Genomic DNA, 18,603 nt, shown 5'->3' with positions numbered 1-18,603 from the left:
TTTTCCTTCAAAACGAGGAGACATTTCACCCAGGGGGCCAGACTAAATCCAGCCCAGGAAAACCTCAAACTATGACCAATGGAGACTTGGAAGAGCCCCAGAACTTTTATGTGCTGATCTGCTCCATTTGTATCAAGTGGCATGCTAATATAACCATAGCTGCAAAAGCCCCGGATAAATGAAAATGTGGAAAAAGGAGAGAACAGAAGAACTTCCTCATTTCCACCGCAGTGGAATCAGCTGCTGTCTGATTTTGAACTGGGCAAATTTAACACGGTGTGGTATGGTCTACATCCTCGTAGCCAAGTCCTGATGCAAGGATCAGTACTGCTGATCAGATCTTGACAAAGCAACAACTGAAGCAAGGTGTCCAAACAAATCTCTGCTTGCCATTCTGCTGGACGGGAATCAGAAAAGCTATTTAACATACCATACAGACCAGATCCACTATTATTAGCCAGTTACAGCTCTCACTTTTCAACTACTTGTGTCTAAAGCCATATGTTTGTTTACAAGCTCGGTCTACACATGCACTTTGCACTGTAACAACTAGGTTAATTAGAAGCATGAGTTTTCTTTTTATCAAAATAATTATATCCTCAGTAGCATAACTAGATGCAATCATAGGGTATATCTTCCATTCTTTATAGAAATAAAGAATACCAGCATAAATACTTCAATATATTTGCTTTCCTTTTTTGACCGATAAGCTAAGGTCTTGGTTGGATATTATTTCACAGTTTTACGCTACAGCAAACTCAATTATATCACGGCAGGGGCAAACAACATATTTCATGTTCATGAAGTTTTACAATGAGGTGCTGTGTGATGCAGTGCACTTCACATTGGTTTGTGTTAAGTTATAAGACAAATAGGTATAGAAAAAAGAAAGGAAGAAAAATACTTATTGAAACATAAATTTATAGTTTTCCTTTTTTAATATGTGGAATGGCAAACTGATTTATTAGGCATTCACATAGCAATGAGTGCGACACCGATGTATTACGTAGTCAAGGCCTTAGTATGTTACATTTTTAAGGTAACGAAGGAGCAAATATGTATCAGACTACCTAAGAATAAATCATAAAATACCAAAAAATAATTTGAATACTGAAGTCTGATTTCGCAGGTCTAAAATGAGCCTTAAAAATGTACAAAAATTAATATATTTTCCTTAATCCAAAAGACCGCCAATCAGCATTTACTTGTTAATTGTATTCCACGAAGCCCCCAAAATGATCTTCTTCTGGCACTTACTCTATCCCATTGTACACTTATTTCTAGGAAAGATGTAAATAATAAATACTTTAAAAAATAAAATCTAAAGAAATAAAATATTTTGTGATTGAAAGCCCTAATATTTAGAACAAGTGACACAAATAAAAAGCATTAACTGCCAAATAGATTATTTAAGGGAGCAAATATACATAACTTAAAGCACTAAATATGAAGTTTTCAACTTCAATGTTACTGTTCAGAAGAAGAGATAAAACCCAGCCATTCATAGTAAGAGGTGGAACAGTCAGGGCAGTAACCTCCATTTTATATCTTGTTTTCTACGCTAGAGATGGTTCAACAAAATGGGCAGTTTTCTTTCTTCTTTGGGGTAATTATGTTTCACAATGAGGCAAAAGGAAAACTCACTGGCTGTAGAGAGATTTTGTCTAGAAATCAAAGCGTTTATTTTAACAGATCAAAATATCATATTTCATTGCCTATAATTATAGTAACACAGGTCTTTCCGCCCTCTTCAGATAGTAAGAGATCTTGAAGAGAAAAGTAGATCTTTCACTGGTTTTCAGTTGCTTTAAAGCTACTAATATCTATAGCCCAAGGTAGTCTCTACATTGTCCAATTCTGAAAGCACTTGTAGAAATTATCACATCTTTAGTCTCTATTAATAGATTTCTTCCTGAGTGTCCCCCAAATATAGGCTAATTATGTGGCTAATGCACTTTCTTTACTTATTTTAGATTAGAATCCAAATTAGGTAATGTAAAAAATTGACCAGGAGCACAAATGCATCAAAGATTAAATACAACATTTGCACACGTGAGCTTCGCCCTCCAGGCATTTCTATGAAATACTTAAGCTCCTTACCAGATGTCAGATCAGAATTTATTATTCTACCTGCATAAACCAATATCAGTGATGAAACAGTGTATATCACCACGGAGTTTTTATGAGCAGTGTCACCAGTCTCCTACTCCTAAGTGCTACAGTTAATAAAAAATATTTTAAAATCTAAATTATTTCAAATACACCACAACTGTATTTATGCTTTAAACAAACCTTTATTTTGTAAAGCTTAAAAACTTAATGTATTTGTGAAACCATAAATGTTTATATATTTGTTTAGGAATCATAAACCAAAAGGGTTCAACTTATACATACACTCATACTGAATCTGCTTTATATTAAAATCTAGGCAAGGAAACATATTTTCTGCTTTGATTTGGACCTTTTAAATCTAGACTCAACTTCAGAATAAGATTTTACCTACATCTTACTCATATTTAAAAGCTGAAGAGTATTTCAGGTGTATCACTGTTGCTTTCAAATAGTCACCAATATCATTCCAGATGAGCTCAGTGTAATTCTTAACATGGGTAGGTTTTGATTCCCAAGTGGTGCTTTGAAAACAGAAGATGTGGGTCATCACAATGTTCATCCTACAGCACAGTTAAATTGAAATTTGGCACATGCTAAACTTTATTCACCTCAGCTGTATTACTCTCTGAAAACTGGAAATTGAATTGGAATTCTTGATAGCCTAAAGTATGATCTACAGACACAACTACATACATTGTCTGCCATAAAAAGAAAAAGAAAAACCAAAACCCAAGCCAAAACCAACAAAACAACAAACAACAGCAAAATTAAAAAAAAAAAAAAAACAGACCCACAACACAAAAACAAAAAAACCCACACTCAAAAAACTGGGTGTAACTGGGTGTACCAGCTGAAGTATAAACTCCCTCAACAGAAAGACTCTTTTGCAAGGATAAGCAGCATTTATTTTGATTACTCAGCTGTATTAGCAAATTCTTTACAATGCAGATCAACTCCAATAGAGTTTACACAGGTCCCAGAATATCCTGCCTCCCTACAATGTCAGCATTTGCTGCAGAACTCACATCTAGAAGAAGAAAAACAGCTCCCATGGCTGGCAAGCAAACTAAACCATGAAGATCAAGTTGACTACATAGCAGTGGGTTGTTACAACTTCAAAGATGAACTGGCCTCATCTCCGTGGGATGCTGAGTTAATGCACTCTTGCTGGTGTCCCACTGCATATCTCCTGCAAGCAACACTGTTTTCCCTTCCAAAAATCAGGTTCTCCCAGTAGCTTCTGCAATTAAAAAATCTGCAGTATTTTAAATACATGCCAATGAGTTAGACTAAAAATAGTTCGTTTTGAAATGCATAAGAAAAAAAAACACCCTGCCCAGGTTCTATCCAGCTTTATATATAAATCATTAAAAAATCATTTTACAAATAGCTGCCGCAGACCTCTCTGGATTCTATTTGAAAAGCTACAGCCACCAGTGTAAAATGGGCCCTTCAGCGTATGGCAGAGTGTCTGGCATCTCATTTATACCGTCCTGTTAGTCCTAGACTAAATATTCTGACTGTACCAATCAGGCGTATCTGCCAACGCTGTGGAAGTGCAAGGTTAGGAACCGTTAGGTCATTAAGGGCTTGGTGACAGGTCCCTTTCTGAATCAGTTTTACTATGTACATCACCATGATACCGCAGTGAGATACCAGTCACAAAAAGGAACTTCCAAAGCCAAACATTCTGTCCCTATAAACAAATACATAAATGACTACTGTCAACCTGAGGAAATTAGAGTTCAAATTCAAACACTTGATTACATTTGCATAGTTGTGAAAATTTATTAGTTACAGTGTAATGAAAATCAACTTTTTTGGTACAGGAAGAAGTAAAAACATACATTATATAGAAAAAAAATCACAGCTTTAAAAACTGGCTTACATTGTTTAAAATGAGTAAATCTGGTTGTATTTCAAGGCATTGGACTTTAATACTTAGTTTTATGCCAAACCATCACACAGTGCAAGAAATATTCTGGAAAAGTACAAATTCCATACAGCAGTCTTCAGAGTCTTTAGTCTCACAGAATCTCATGGTGGCAAAAAATGTGCTGAATATTTTTCTATTTAAACACAAAACATTGCTGTAGTTAAATTTTTCTTTCTTTACATACTCTCTGTTACAAAAATATCAAATTGCGAATTTGACAATGTATTCTACAAATAAATGCGCCATGGACAACAGGAATTGCAACTTTGGGACAGTTACTTTACAAAGTGTATTATAAAAATAAATTATATGGCAAACATCAAACAAAATCAAGCATGTGCCTTAGGCTTTGCAAATAAAAGTGAAATTCAGCTGGCAGAAAGACTGATTCTCTTTATGTAGTTTCAAAATACCAGCAAGGCCCTTCATTCTTAAAGCTCTACCAAGAAAATATATATAAAATCTAATTGATGCAATAAATACTTCCATGACTAATCAGTAGCACAAGTGACCCTGGTATTGATGGCGAAGAGCTTCGACAGTGACCCATCCGACTGGCAAGGCGGGTAGTGCACACAGCGCGTACAGCGGGAACTCATCTAGAGTTCATGCGTAACTGGTGAATGATGACACTCTCTAGAAGAAAAGAGAGCAAAACGTGGTTTTATGCGACTGCAAGTACAAGTTACTTTAAAGAACAATTACAATGGCAGCGCAAAGCATTTTTCTTCTGGAAATGACTCACAGACTTACACTGGTTGACTGAAACTCTCCTGGCTAATGCTACGGAGGGAAACTAAACCAGTACCAGGCAAGGGCTCAAAGGCCCTCGGCTTCCACCTCCATGTCAAGACCATCATTTGGATCAAACCACAGGGACACCAAGGTTCCAGTCCCACACCAGAATGAGGCAGAAGAAGACTTGAGTTTCTTGTGTCCTGTCTAAGCAAATCCATCATAAATCTGCTGTCAATTCTGAAATGGGGATGCGGACGAGGTATGGGGTCATTTATCGTTTTTAATTTAAATTTGGCTTAGAAACTTATGCTGGTTTTATTCAGCAAGTCTGCTTGAATTTTGCCACTGACATTAATGGGGATAAACTCCAGTCACAGCATGCTAAACTAAGTGTCGGTGTTGTCTTTGAAAGGCTGGGTTTAACTTTGCCCTGTGTGTAACGCAGGAGATCCCTGACGCTGATTCATGTCTGGACTCTGCTGAAATACTAATGACCCGGTCTTCTGTTCTTATACATATCTATATACAGTGCTCTCACAGGCAACTTTTTTAATATAAGAATTTAGCTATCAATGGCATTTTCCTTTGAACAGGTGTATTTTATGCATTTCAAATAATATAACGCTACCAATGCTAACTAGAAACATACAATAATACATTTTCAGAAATACTCAATTTCTGAATTGAACTTGCCTTTCTTAAGATTCCTTCCTCTCTTAAGAGTCTGAAGATTTCTCAAAATTTACATGACCAAATAAATGTCACTAATTATATCATTATTCCCTTTTACATTTTTATTGACTTCTGCCTTTGTCTGCTTTTTAACGGATATCTGCAAGATGTTGGATTAAGTTACATTTTGAGAAGAAAGAAAAATCAAAATGTTTTCCATGTGCTCAATGTCAGAACTCAGAACTTTGCCACTAGATGGCAGATTCCAGTGATGCTTTTCATATGTGGTGAATCAGAAAAAGCAGGGTTAAGGCAACATTCGAGAAGATACATCAAGGCATATGAAATAACAGAATTTCCCAAGTAGAAAGTATTTCTTTTCCATATGATTCATCAATAACAAATGACTTTCAATAAATTACATATACCAGTTCTCCCGAGTATGAGCAATGAATGTGAAAGAACCACAAACTACAGTAAAATTTTACCTTACAGCCAGTGCTCTTCTCTAACTTCAAACTCTTGCGGGATATGATGTAAAAAGCTGCTTAATATCAGATTGCAACCTCAGGCAAAGTCTCCTATTAATTTTGATGGGAGTCACACAAACACTATATGAAACTTTTTTTTTTGTTTTAAATAGTCACTATGCATATTATATATGAATATGGAGTTTAGATACAAAATTCTAAAGACTAAATGGATAGCAGAAAAATATGCTCCTTGCAAAAGCTCAGTCACTGAATGAGCAGCAAAAGTACAAAGGTTTCTGAATCAGTCTTCTTCCTACAGACCCAATATAACAATTAGGCAGAAAAGAATAGGAGAAATCATTAAAAAATCAAATAATTTCTACTCCTAGTGTTCATTTGTTCATTTCTCACACATATAGATGTATATTCTTAGTTACTTTATCAGTTTGTATTTGAAATGCTTATATATATAAATTATACACACACACTCTGGTTAATAAAAGAGATGTCTAAGCAGCTATTAAGCTAAAATTATAGTAGGGCAAATTTTGTCAGAAGTCTGTTGGACCACTCCCTGTAGGGATATGATTATATCTGCAGGAAAGGATTATATAAACTTTTCTAGGGTTATAGATGTGAATATTTCAAGGAGCTAAGAATTCACTTAAATAAAACAATTTATTGTAATGATAGGAAAAGAAAATGAAGATAATGTAAAGCTGCTAATTCTGCTTTCAGTCCCATTGATGTAAATCAGAACTTCTCCGGGAAAAACATCATTATTGGCTGGCCTATGGAAAACAGCAGTTCATATAATGAAGCACATCAACTGACATTTTAACATATGAAGTTTAATTTCTCCTTATAATATATACAAACAAATAACACCAGCTAATACAAAAATGTATATACCACAGACAACGCACGCCCAAGCAAGAGAAGATAATTATACATCAGTATTTCTATTCTTAAAATCCTGAAAATAGTTTTTAAAGTGAAGAACCATTCATATCCGAGTGATTCATACCTGACTCTGAGAGCTGGTAGCTCTGCACCTGAGAGTAGCTAACCGTGATTGCATCTTTCAAAAAGCCAAGTAAACGCAGTGTGTAGGGAGGAAGATTCAAACTGAAGTTAACGTTTATAATGAGAAATGTTGCATACAGTTTTGCCTGAGAGAGCTCAGGAAAAAATCAAGGGAAAGAGGATAACTCATACTGATGTAGCGGAGAAAAACATTCCCCTAAATGAAAGCAAGTTCGAAAGATGAGCTCACAGAAACTCCTGCCAGTAAACTACAGGTTTCTAAGCAACTCAGTGAAATTGGGCACTGATGTGTGATCGGAACATATAATCGGTCAGAAGATTGTCTGTTTCAGCTTATGCCAAGCACCTGAAACCCAGCAGGACGGTAGCTTACTCCCTTTAAAGACATGCTCTTCCACATCTGATCAGAATTACTTAATATTCATGTAAATATGGAGCAGGTTTTAGAAAGTGTAGCATATTTCAGGCAGTACCATATGACTTGGCATCCAATGGGCATGAATCAACATGTTAACGTGACTTTAGAGATTACTCACATGATGCTCATTACTATGTGCTGCAAGTGGTTTGAGGTGTTATAGGCATATTCAGGAGAGTCACAAAGTGTTACTGGTTTTGGGGGTTTTGTTTGTTTGTTTGTTTGTTTGTTTTTTAATCGCACTAATAGGTGTCATGAAAGGAAATAAAGGTGGGCAACAGAAATCATAATATCTGTTTTTCTTCTGTTATTTACTTAGCATGTTTACCGATCTGAGAGAAATCTCCCAGGAATTTGGGTTGAGGTTCTGTGCTCCTTCATTTTCAGTCACACTTATTCAAATATATTTCTCTGCTAATGACTACATTAGCAATAGTCATATAAAACAGTAATGCAGGTGATGGGATCTAATCTAAGGAACACGGTGGAAAACTTACTAGGAACAAAATTTTATATCACACCTGGAGAACTGAGGGTGCACCTTCTCAGTCCATATGTGCTGCTCATGAATGGGTTGACATTTTTCATGCTCTTCCACCCCTCCACCTTACTGCTGTCCTAAGCTGTATGTTCCCATCCCTGGTCTTGAGTTATCACAACTGCTATATGGCCACTCAGCCAGCCAGAATGGGGCATCTCTCCAGCTGACATTGAAACCTACCAAAAATACAAAGATTGGTTCTCAGCCAGCTCAGTTCCTGATGAAGCACTGTAACTGTCATTAGTACTCTGAGTTGAGTGCATTTTGCTACTGAAACAGTTCTTCCACTTCATTAAAACAAAACCAAACCCAACAAAAAATCAATACAGAGAAAAAGGTAAGAGAGAGAAAGCACGAGTATGAGTCATTCTGGATCATCACCTGGGCAGAGGAAGGTTTGGTTTCTGCATTGTAATCCAGTCATGTAGAATACACAAACCCTGTAAATAAAGACCTTAATATTTTCCTATGAAGTGGTGTATCAGAGTTGGACTCTCTGGTACCTAGTAGAATCTGAGGTCTGAGCAAATCTTGTCCTTTTGGTATTTCTGACATCACTGCCTTGCATTCTTTCTTTGATGTTGTATGAAGATGAGCTCATGCTACATTCTTCTGCACAGTGGGGCACTGCTGAGGTCTTGTTCTTCTTCTCTGTCACCCTTTTCATTAAACTGGAGGAACTTCTTATTGTGGAGACTCCTATTGCATTGTCAGATTTGGTTGAAATTGGTTGATGTGTTCAATGTTATTCATCAATTAGGGGCAGATGGAGAGATGCATGAATACAGGCACTTCATTTTATAAGCAATTTTTTCGCAGAAGGCCAGGCTCAAAGGCAGCCTTTGGAATAGGGACCAGAAGCCAGAGGGGCTCCCTCCTCCTTGTTCAATATCCTGAGCGCTCAATCACTCTCTGCTTAGTGAATACTGAAGCCCTCCGTGAAGAATCTTTGCAGGAAGAAATAACACCACCTTCTTCCCCCTCAGCTGTCTGTTAGTGCCATTGGTGAACCGGTTGGAGCTGACGTGGATTTGAGTCTCCTCAGCTGCTGGTGAGAACAGGGACCCATCTCCTACCTTTGAAGAAAGGTTTCAATCGAAAGCTTTTTAAAATAAGCAGCACTACCCCTACATTTGTGTGGTAATTTATCTACTAGGAGACATTCGTGATTCCACAATTACTTTAAAATAGTCACTGGTTTCCTATGCCTTCCTCCTTTCTTTTTCTGGCCTGAGAGCCTGGAACTAAGCTATGTTAAAGCTAACCTTTATGGGTTTTGCCAGATTTCTTTTAGTTCAGATCAGTTCCCCAGTTAAGTTCAAACACTCGTGTCAGCTCAAGGGACAACCACATGGAAGTGAGGACCTTCTTGGCTGGAGGTGACAAAGACAGAACTACAGCTTTTAACTCCAGTGTGGGGTTACATCCTGACTTTAAGTGACCATGAAATTGTGGCTTGACTTAAAGCCTGTAGAGGAAATACAAGAATATCTAGATTATGCATCTCGATTAGGTTTAAAGGCTGCAGTGCTATTTAAGTCACAACTGAAACACTGACTAAACAAAGGCAGTGGAAGAACTTCAAGATCTTCAGGATGCCTCTGGGGCTTAAGCACTGTCTTTAGACTTGGTTGTCTAAATTGCCTTCTGGAGATGACCTACTGAATGGAGAATCTTGTTGCAGTCACTAAACATAACTGTCTTCAGATTCAGAGGAAATTCCAATATAATAGACAGAGTTATGCTTCAACTTTTAAGACTTCTGAACTATACGCTTTTTTCTTCATCTTACCCTTATTCTAGCTTTAAGAAACAAGACTCTCAGGTCACTTAAAACAGATGTCAAAAACTATGAGTACAACTAAATACCTATTTTTAGCTAACAATTAAACCAGTTGCCTGATTCCAAATTGTTTGGCTTCTACTATGGAGCAGAAGTTTCTTTTTGTTGTGCTGCCCCTGGGAAAAATAACAGAATTCTTGGTCTGAACTGCCTGGAATTTCTTGAGTCCATCTCATGAAATCTTACGGACTCCACAAGAGTCATATCCAGCTTGAGCCTGCAGTTCTCGTTCAGTTGTGCTAATGTGTGTCCTGGATTTCAGGTACTGTAAGGCTGGCTTGTTTCTTTAGGTGAATTAGTTCCTCAGATCTCATGAAAAACAATTTTTTCAACCTTGGACACACAGAGAATATTGCCTTGGATATAGCAACAGTTAACTAAGGAACTAAGTTTATTTGAAACAAGGATCTGAAAAAGAAGGCGTGAGGCAGCTGTAGTTTATCACTGTATCAAGCCACATTAGCTTGGGGCTCATGTTCACAGTATTATTTAAACAACTGTTTTGACCTGAAGACTTGCTTCAGTGCCAGTATTTAGAGTAAATATCCAGCAAAAAGCTCTTAATAATGTGTTTTCTTCAAATATCTGCTCAAAAGTCTATGTTACAATAAGAACAGTAAGATCTTGGCAACAATTTATTGACAAATTGAGGCTGTTAAGTGATAACAATTAATTAAGTGGATCTGATGTATTTCTGGCATAGTAACTCACATTGCTTTCTAATTCCAGTTTCCAAGTTTTATCTGAAATACTGGGAATCGAGTGTTATGAAAAATGCTGCTAATACAAATCTGATTTTTGGATGTCATATGAATCAGAACCTTAAAATTAAGAGGTACTGCAGGTGCTACATGTGTAAAAATTGAAACCTACTTATTTTCTGATGTGGCCACAGCTTATACACAACCGACAAAATGTCCTTCATATGAATAATAAAATGCCAGCTTCACGCTGGGATAATGGCCATATCTGGATCGTAAATTGGAGAGCAATGCAAAGTGCAGACTGGAGACTAAACATTGCTTGGATTTAATAGAATTTTGGTGAACTTCTGTGGCAGATTCTTCCATCAAATCTCCTCTCCCAAACAGAAAGCCATTTAATATTTCAGCCACTGGTGCATTTTCTTTTCTGTGAATTGTATTTCGTATTTATTGGTGGTCTTCCTGCCTTGCCTTCTGAAAGCTATTCCTAACCACTTGGTCCTTTACAGATTGCTGTGGTGGTTGAGGTATTATATTAGCCTTAAAAACCCACATTTATTGGTCTGCTCAGCTCCATCTCTTTTGTCTGTGGAAATGGATCACTTAATGGAAATGCTCTTTAATATTTTTACTGTTATTAAATAAACCATCATAACAATCATCAGCATCCACACCATTTCCATGCTGGAACAACTCCTTAAAACATGCTTAAAAGTGCAAACATATAAATGAGGAAATCACAAAGAGGGAAGGAAAAATGATGAATCTCCATGGTACAGTGAGGTGATCTGTATTTAAGACAAATTATTTCAAACAACTGAGAATTGAGAGTAATTTCCATACCAAACCCTATCTCTTTCACTGTCTGTACCTGAGATGTGCCTTTAGATAGCAATTTCTGCCACCAGCAGTCTGTGTTTACTTCCCCTCTAAGACACAAGGATGCTTGGCAACTAAGGATTATATATAGCACAAGTCCATCCAATCAGGAAAACTGCAAATGTGAACTCAATGGAGTGACTTGCTTCATAGCCTTTAGCAGTCTTTGGAGCAGGCACAAATGGACTGTATTGATTTTAGCCAGATCAATGTTTCTTAAGCTTTTTCTAAAGACTAAACACCCTTTGGCTCACTTGCCTTCATCTGACCCCTGAGCTGGCAGTAACCCAGTGTGTGTAAGTCAGAGACCTGGCTGTAACTACTATCTACAAGCCTTAACCCCCTTTGTAAGAAGAAACCTGCTGCTTACTACTGGTGCTGCCTAACACTGTGCAACCTCCCTACCCCCTGGAATTTGTAACTGCTTTAAGAAAGCAGCTCACCACTGAGAAACACTGATTTGGATGGGAGACTCCTAGAGAGATGGCTGGTCACACAGTGCCCATCCTTTCTCTCTTCCCATCCCTCCCAAACCTGAGGTATGAGCTTTCATTAAAAAAGGGCCCCAAGTGTGCTGTCTCCTGGCGTTGCTTCCCTAGGACACGTGGCATCTCACAAAATGTGATCACAGGCAGTGTCCCATGCAGTGGTGAAGGTGGAAAGTGATCTGTTAAGGTGGAAGAGCCGATTAAGGTAGAAGTGAACAAACCTCCTTCCATCTATTAAAAAGTGATCAAGTCTATCAATAAGAAACCCTGGGCTAGATTAATAACCTAGTGCAGTTGCCCCATCCTTACTTCCCAAGCTGAAAATCTTCCTGGCGCACTACTGCTTTTTTGGTGGCCTTTTTTTTTTTTTTTTTAAGTTCAGTAAGAAAATAAAAGGATGTTGTTACTTGAGTAGTCAGTGCACACACTTATTAGTTTGTTGTGAGTGATGGCTTCAGAACTCCATTAGTACGGGTAAACGTGAGGAACTACACAGACAGGGGTCTGACTTCCATGGTAGCAGTAAAACCTGCAGAACATACCCCCTGAGCCACTGCCATCAGCCCTGACCCCCGCCCAGGGAGGAAGAGCTGCTGGCTGAAGATTTCTTCAGTTCTATTTTCATAGACTGAGTCTCGGCACGAGGCTCGAATTTTGTCACATTTCCTGCTCCTGGGGCTGCCACTACTGGCTTTCCTGCTTTCATACCTTTTGACACAGGAATGCGGGTGGGTGCAGGTCTCAGGGATGACCCATCCTGTCCTGTCTGCAAAATAGAGAGACAGAGAGAATTTACACGAACAGAGGACTTTTTCTTCTCATTTAATGTTCATATTGGCTCTTCATTCACCTCTCAAGCAACAATGTCCCAGATCATATTTATCGGCAAATTAATGTTCACCTTTGAAACCTGGTTGTAGCAAATGCTGCTACAGTAGGGCCAGAGGTACAAAGTCAGCATCAAACAAGTTTCCCACAGCTGAGGTCCAGTGTTTTGGATCAGGATATGATAGGGATGGGAATCCCCACAAAATTCTAATTCCACAGCATGACACAGTGCAGGATGGCCTTAGAGGCTACCAAAGCGCTGGCTTAGATGTCAGACAGGTACAATATTAGCATCTTCTACAGAGACTAGCACATGCCCTCAAAAAGTCTGGCCACGTGAGGCTAATGCTGAACCCAGACTAAGTGCCATATTGTCAGAGATGAGCAAGATTTCTCAGCACTATAGATAAAATTGAACTTTGCTTCCCAAAGTACACTAGGGTCATGGCTGGGGCCTCTTGTTTCTGCACTGGGAAGTGCAAGGGGCTGGGAGAAAGAGACAGAGCAAAGATTTGGGTTTCCTTTTCCTGCAGCTTTGGGAGGAGGGACATGGGAGAGGGCTCTCCTCCTCCAAGCCCTAGCCACAGCTTAGTGAACTCTGGTGAGGGTGAAGCAGGCAGCCCAGTTTTCCAGGGATGCCTCAAAGCAGTGCAGAGACGGTCATTTTACTGTCTCTTCCAGTCTGCTGCCCTGGACAACAGCCTAAGAAGCACACTTACCCTCAAGTTTGAGGGCTTCAGAGTGAAAACAAAAAATAGAAACTGCCTCAGTGGCTGAGGACCCAAGCACATGACTGGCAGACCCAACATGGCTCCTACCAGGGATCTGTGCCCTTCTGGAGCACCAGCTGGGGGCCAGGCCAGCTATCCTACAGCTTTGAAAATGGCCATCAGTACATACGTCTAGGCAACTGAATCCCGCTGTGTCAGTGCACAAAGAGTACTTGCACAGGACAAAAAGATCCAAAAGGGTCAACTGGTATTTTCTGTCTCCATCGGCCAGATAATGTTGCACATACTCTGCAAGGCCAACACTGGAAGATACCACTCATGGACCATGACCTAATGAAAGTATCATGACAATTTTGAAAGGAAAATGTATTTTACCTTCTGCAGTGTGCAATACAGAAACAAATGTTAATGGGCCCAACTTCAGTGTCTCAGCTGAATTTCACATGTGACTTTTTTCTGTTTAGATAATGGACAAAGACTTTCATCTCACAAAAGAGAACACTTTTCATGAGATCCTGGAATCCTAGCTACACCCATCCGCTAAATAACTAAATTCTACAACTTATGACATGTAAGCAAAATAAAACTAAACTGCTGAAATAGGTTGGATTAGGGGATCATGTGGACTGCAACATGTATTTGCACATTTACTTAAAAATGCTAATTAAAAAATGCTCCATGAAGAAGCATTTTTCTCTCTCAAAGGATTTCCAGCCAGTAGCATCAGAGCCTTCTGTCTGCATCCTGAGTATTCAAAGGAAAACCATTCCTTAATCTTCTAAGAACAGTTCAAACCCACATGTGTATACCAAAAAAAAAAATCACAATTGAAAAACTTGAATGCTGTCTGCCTGGCAGGAAGGAAGCCATTTTCAATAACTAAAAGCAACATTTACAATAGCAGTCTAAAGGCTAATATGGAACTCACATGTAGATGTCAAAACAAGTTAGGCCCATACAATTCTGTAGGGCAAAACATACAAATGCATTCCAGCAGCCTTGGAAAATATGTCAACATCCCAGGGAACCCAAATGACAAACATCTTGTACTCCCTGAAAGAGCTCCACAGTGTGTAAACATGAGGCAATCAAATGAAGTAGCTGGAATCTCAGGCATTTCTTCAGCTTTATTCACATGTAAATTATTAACTAAGGATTTGGGCGCTTTCAAGTTACTCATTTCAAGCCTAAATCACTCAAAAGCACTTTGAAAAGCACTCTAACTTGCTTTAAATGTCTTAGTTGCCTTCCTTATGGCATACTAACATGTTGATCATATGAAGTTAATGCCTGCTTCACGGGCAGCTGCAAAAGCATTTTGTGTTGGCTAAGCCACCACAAATGGCACAAAGGTGGCTCTTCAGCAAGCAGTCCCCTTTGGGGAGAGTGACTGGGTACACAGGCAGGGGACACTCTCTGGTACGCATCTGTAGTGTCTATGGCAGAGAACCCACATGTCCTTCTGTCTCTCGATCATTTCTTCCAAGAAGCAAGCTCTCAGCAATTCCCTCCAGCTCTGTTTGCAGGGTGCTGTCATCTGGTTGATACAGGAATGTGGCTCCAACCAGCAACCAACTCTCAGGCAGCCAGCACAGAGTTCCTGAGATGTGGGACGCAGAGTGATGCTGGCTGGCTCTGAGCTGGCAGTACGTGGTGCTGGAGCTACCCACGGGGGCCAGAGTGAGGTTAGTATATACATTACTGAGAGTGAGATAAATAACATGCAGCAGCTAAGCTGGTTAGGTCGATAATCAGCGCTCACTGCAGACACTGGCAAGTATATTAAGCAGTGAGGCTGCAGTAAGGGTGGACAGTCCCATTAAAGGAAGAAAAGCAATTTGAATGTACAGAATATTTAGCATGTTTTTGTGGTTTATAACAGATCCTGCTTAGTGCATTTTTTATTGATGTGCAAAAAGAGTACTTTCGTGCACACATTCACTCTTGGAATATTTTAATAACAAAGGTGCATTTTCAGCACTTGCTCCCAATCATATCAGGGACCACCTTGCCCTGGATGGAAATGGTCCATTTCAGTGGTTAACACAGATATCTAGTGTAATTTTAATGCCCTGGGCTACTCAAGCTGTCTGCACAGGGCTGGTAGATAAGACAGAGGACCCAAGGAGACCCACAACCTCTGATAAAGCAGCTGGAAGTTAGGTAAGCTACTTGACAACGCTTAAAATGACACTGAAGAAGTGTGTTTTAGCAACTGAAGGGTGGGACTTGAGGCTAGTCAATACAGACAGTGGAGCCCAGTGGACAATTTAGCTCACACTGACAGGAGCAGCATCTCTGCTGAATCAGCTCCAGTCTCCATGGAGCACAGGGCTTGGTGCCGACAAGGGGACTGCTGACTGGGGACTGACTCAGTTGCCCTCACTGAGGCATGTTGTGCTATCTGAGGTATCCTGTCAGCTTCCCCTGCAGAAAGGTCGAGGTCCATATCATACCTCCCAGCCTCATGCACAAGCCCCAGCTGCCACAGGGTATGCAAAGCACCATGCACCTCTGTACCAGTGAGCGAGCTGACCCCTGGATCTTCAGTAACTCTAACAGAAGCTTAGAGCGTATATGGGACACCTACAGAGAACTAAATTTAGATGCCGATCTCAGCCTTATAGCTTTAACGTGTGCCCAGCTAGCTCTGGCACCTTGCAGCCTTTTGGCCGTGCCCGCTGCTTTGGGCACAGGATGCCTGCGTGGTTGGTGCGGTGCCACCATGCTGGCTCTGCTGCAGCCGGGATTCCCTCTGCTCCCTGCAGATCTGCACGTCACCGATTCACCGTGTACCCTGGCAGCATAAACAGCCAGCAGAGGATGCCAGGCTTGTAGGAGGTGGGGAGCACAGGGATGAAGGAATTACATTTGACTACCATCCTGGTAGCCAAAGAAGATAAAAATTCACCAGCAATCCTATAGCCAAATGTAAGGCCTAAATCAAAACACAGGCTATAGGCATCACAGTTGTTCTTTTCCCAAAGAATATTTGCTTTTATGCTTTGGTTTTTTTTAATGTAACCTATAAACTGTCCTGGAAACAGGGACTTAGGGTAACGTGCTAAGGCAAGACTAACAACCAGGCTACAGTTTCAGGTTCATTCTGGCCTGCATATCCTCTGGTCTCATTGTATTTAATTTTTCATTATGGTCCACCTGTGATTAAAAAAAATTCATCAGCTAGGTCTGCTAGGGAAGTCCGAGTATTTTCCTGGGAGTGGGTTTGATTCTAACCAAGCTAAGGAGGACCAAACCAAATTTTTTCCACTTCTATGGTAATTACCCAAATCCATAGGCCATCATATAAAAGGCATTTACCAGCTTAGGGTTTGGTTGTTGGTTGTGTGTTTGTTTAATGAAAGTGGCAATGGTTCCGTTAAATGCTGAATTCAATCCAACTAGCCAAACAGTCTCCTGCCATGGAGGACCCTGTGGGACTGGGCTAGGCTGGGTGGCAGCGCTGGTGTGATGAGGCCAAGCTGATCCACTGGCCAGCCCTGGGTTTCTGCAGCAGGCAGGACATAAGTGCCTCTGAAATATTTGGGTCCGATGAGTTCCGGTGCCAGTGCAGAAACAGTCACTGACTGTTTTTCGGTTGATCAAGTACTCAAAAATCTCCCCAGTTTTCCTTCAGTTGCCTCTGTTCTTTGGGTCAGGGTTTCATTTTCTCTAAAATCAAAACTGTTGCAGGCTCAGAAGAGGCCTTGTATCAGGGAAATATAAATCTGTAGCTACTCTAGAGTGTATGTCAGTGTAAATCGACACAACCATAACACCCCTTAATCTGTGGGATTCATGGGATTCAAAAATCATGATGGTCCATCATGAAATCACAGTCTCTGGTTTTGGGCTCACACACGCAGGGATAAGTACCATGGTACCAGGGTAACTTCACCTGCAGTACTGAACATAACCCTATAAATTCAAATTGAAAGAAGAGTTAAGTGTTTTCAAATATGAAAACAGTAACCACAAATTTGTTATAGCAACAGATGAGAGCTAGGAATTCGAGAATTTGTAGCTTGACACTGCATTGGTACATTGTACAAAGCATCTGTATGAGGAAAGTTAAGGAAGAAATTAAAGGCAGTGAGCTAAGAAAGCAGTTTTGTATCAGTTTGTCTTCTTTGATTTTATTAACTTAACCCTCAAAATTATATCAGTGTTGGTTTCTTCTAGGGTTACTGAGTAAATGATCATGACTTGTTTTTCTCTGACTAGAGGTACTGAAATGCATTTGTAAAGCAGTCATTTGCAAAACAGATGGTGAATATTCAGGGTTTTGGGTTTTTTTTTCAGAATGATAGGGAGGAAAAGGCACATTTGGGCTTGTTCAAAGTTCCCTGCTTATCTGACTAGGGACCTTAAAAACAAAGGGAAGCATTACATAAAGTAAATCTTATGGTTGAACTATTTTCCTTACATTCCAAATCAGGGAGGATGAAGTGAAGAAAGAAGTCACTTTTTAGCCAGATGACCAAAAAAACCAAAAAAGTTTTGTCAGCCATGGTTCAGTGCATTATCACAGCAGAGACAGACATCTAGTAAAAAAGAATGAGAAACTCTTAAAAAAAAGTTTTCCAAGCTTCTGAGAGGCAAAGGAGTTTGTAAATGAATTAATTCAAAACCTTTTAAAAAATGAACAGCTGCCTCTAGTATGTAGGAAAACACTGTATCTACAACATATTATATATATATGGAAAGAAAAAGCATACACTTGTGCAATCCCAAGTAGATCTGTATGACGAATGCAAGTTTTCTTAAATCAGGGGGCTTAAATGGGAATGGCAACCTCTCTCCAAAAGTGTAGAAGTGTATCTTAAATATAGTTTGACGTTTCAGCTTGGAGATCTGCAGGATCTGCAGGATCCTGAGCAGCACGGACAAACAAACAGGGGATGACTATTCAGTATTTGTCAGGATACAAGAAAGAAGCTGTAACCAGTGAAGGTATTGCATAAAAGGTACCAAACAAAAGAGCATTTTTCCCAGAGCCCGCAACCAAATTCACTGCCCCCTGATGTTGTGGAAACAACAGTATAAATGAGTTCAAAAAGCAATTAGAAGAATAAATAGAAGAAAACTCTGCCACGGTCTATTAAACACAAAGATGTGGCTACAGGCCGTGGTTCAGAAAGAAATACCCACCTATTGCCAAAAACTGGGAACAGACGCTGGAAACATTACTGC

The 18,603-nt window shown here is 39.6% G+C and overlaps 1 protein-coding gene across 12 annotated transcripts in view; it reads right to left on the bottom strand.

Annotated features, from left to right (window-relative positions):
• Positions 1-3,875: 3,875 nt before the first annotated feature.
• The window catches only part of FILIP1 (filamin A interacting protein 1), a 108,648-nt gene continuing 93,920 nt past the window's right edge, over positions 3,876-18,603 (bottom strand). For 4 of the 12 annotated variants that reach the window (XM_082048756.1, XM_082048758.1, XM_082048757.1 and 1 more), the window contains one exon: positions 3,876-12,617. In XM_082048756.1, the coding sequence (XP_081904882.1) occupies positions 12,411-12,617 (207 nt within the window). In that variant the 3' untranslated portion in view covers positions 3,876-12,410. The remainder of the gene's footprint in view (positions 12,618-18,603) is intronic. The other 8 variants (XR_014183688.1, XM_082048760.1, XM_082048761.1 and 5 more) reach the window with 8 other exon arrangements.

The sequence above is a fragment of the Streptopelia decaocto genome, assembly GCF_964273445.1.
Source record: "Streptopelia decaocto genome assembly, chromosome: 3".
NCBI lineage: Eukaryota > Metazoa > Chordata > Aves > Columbiformes > Columbidae > Streptopelia > Streptopelia decaocto.
The sequence above is the reverse complement of the archived record's forward strand: the minus strand, read 5'-3'. Positions and strand labels throughout refer to the sequence as shown.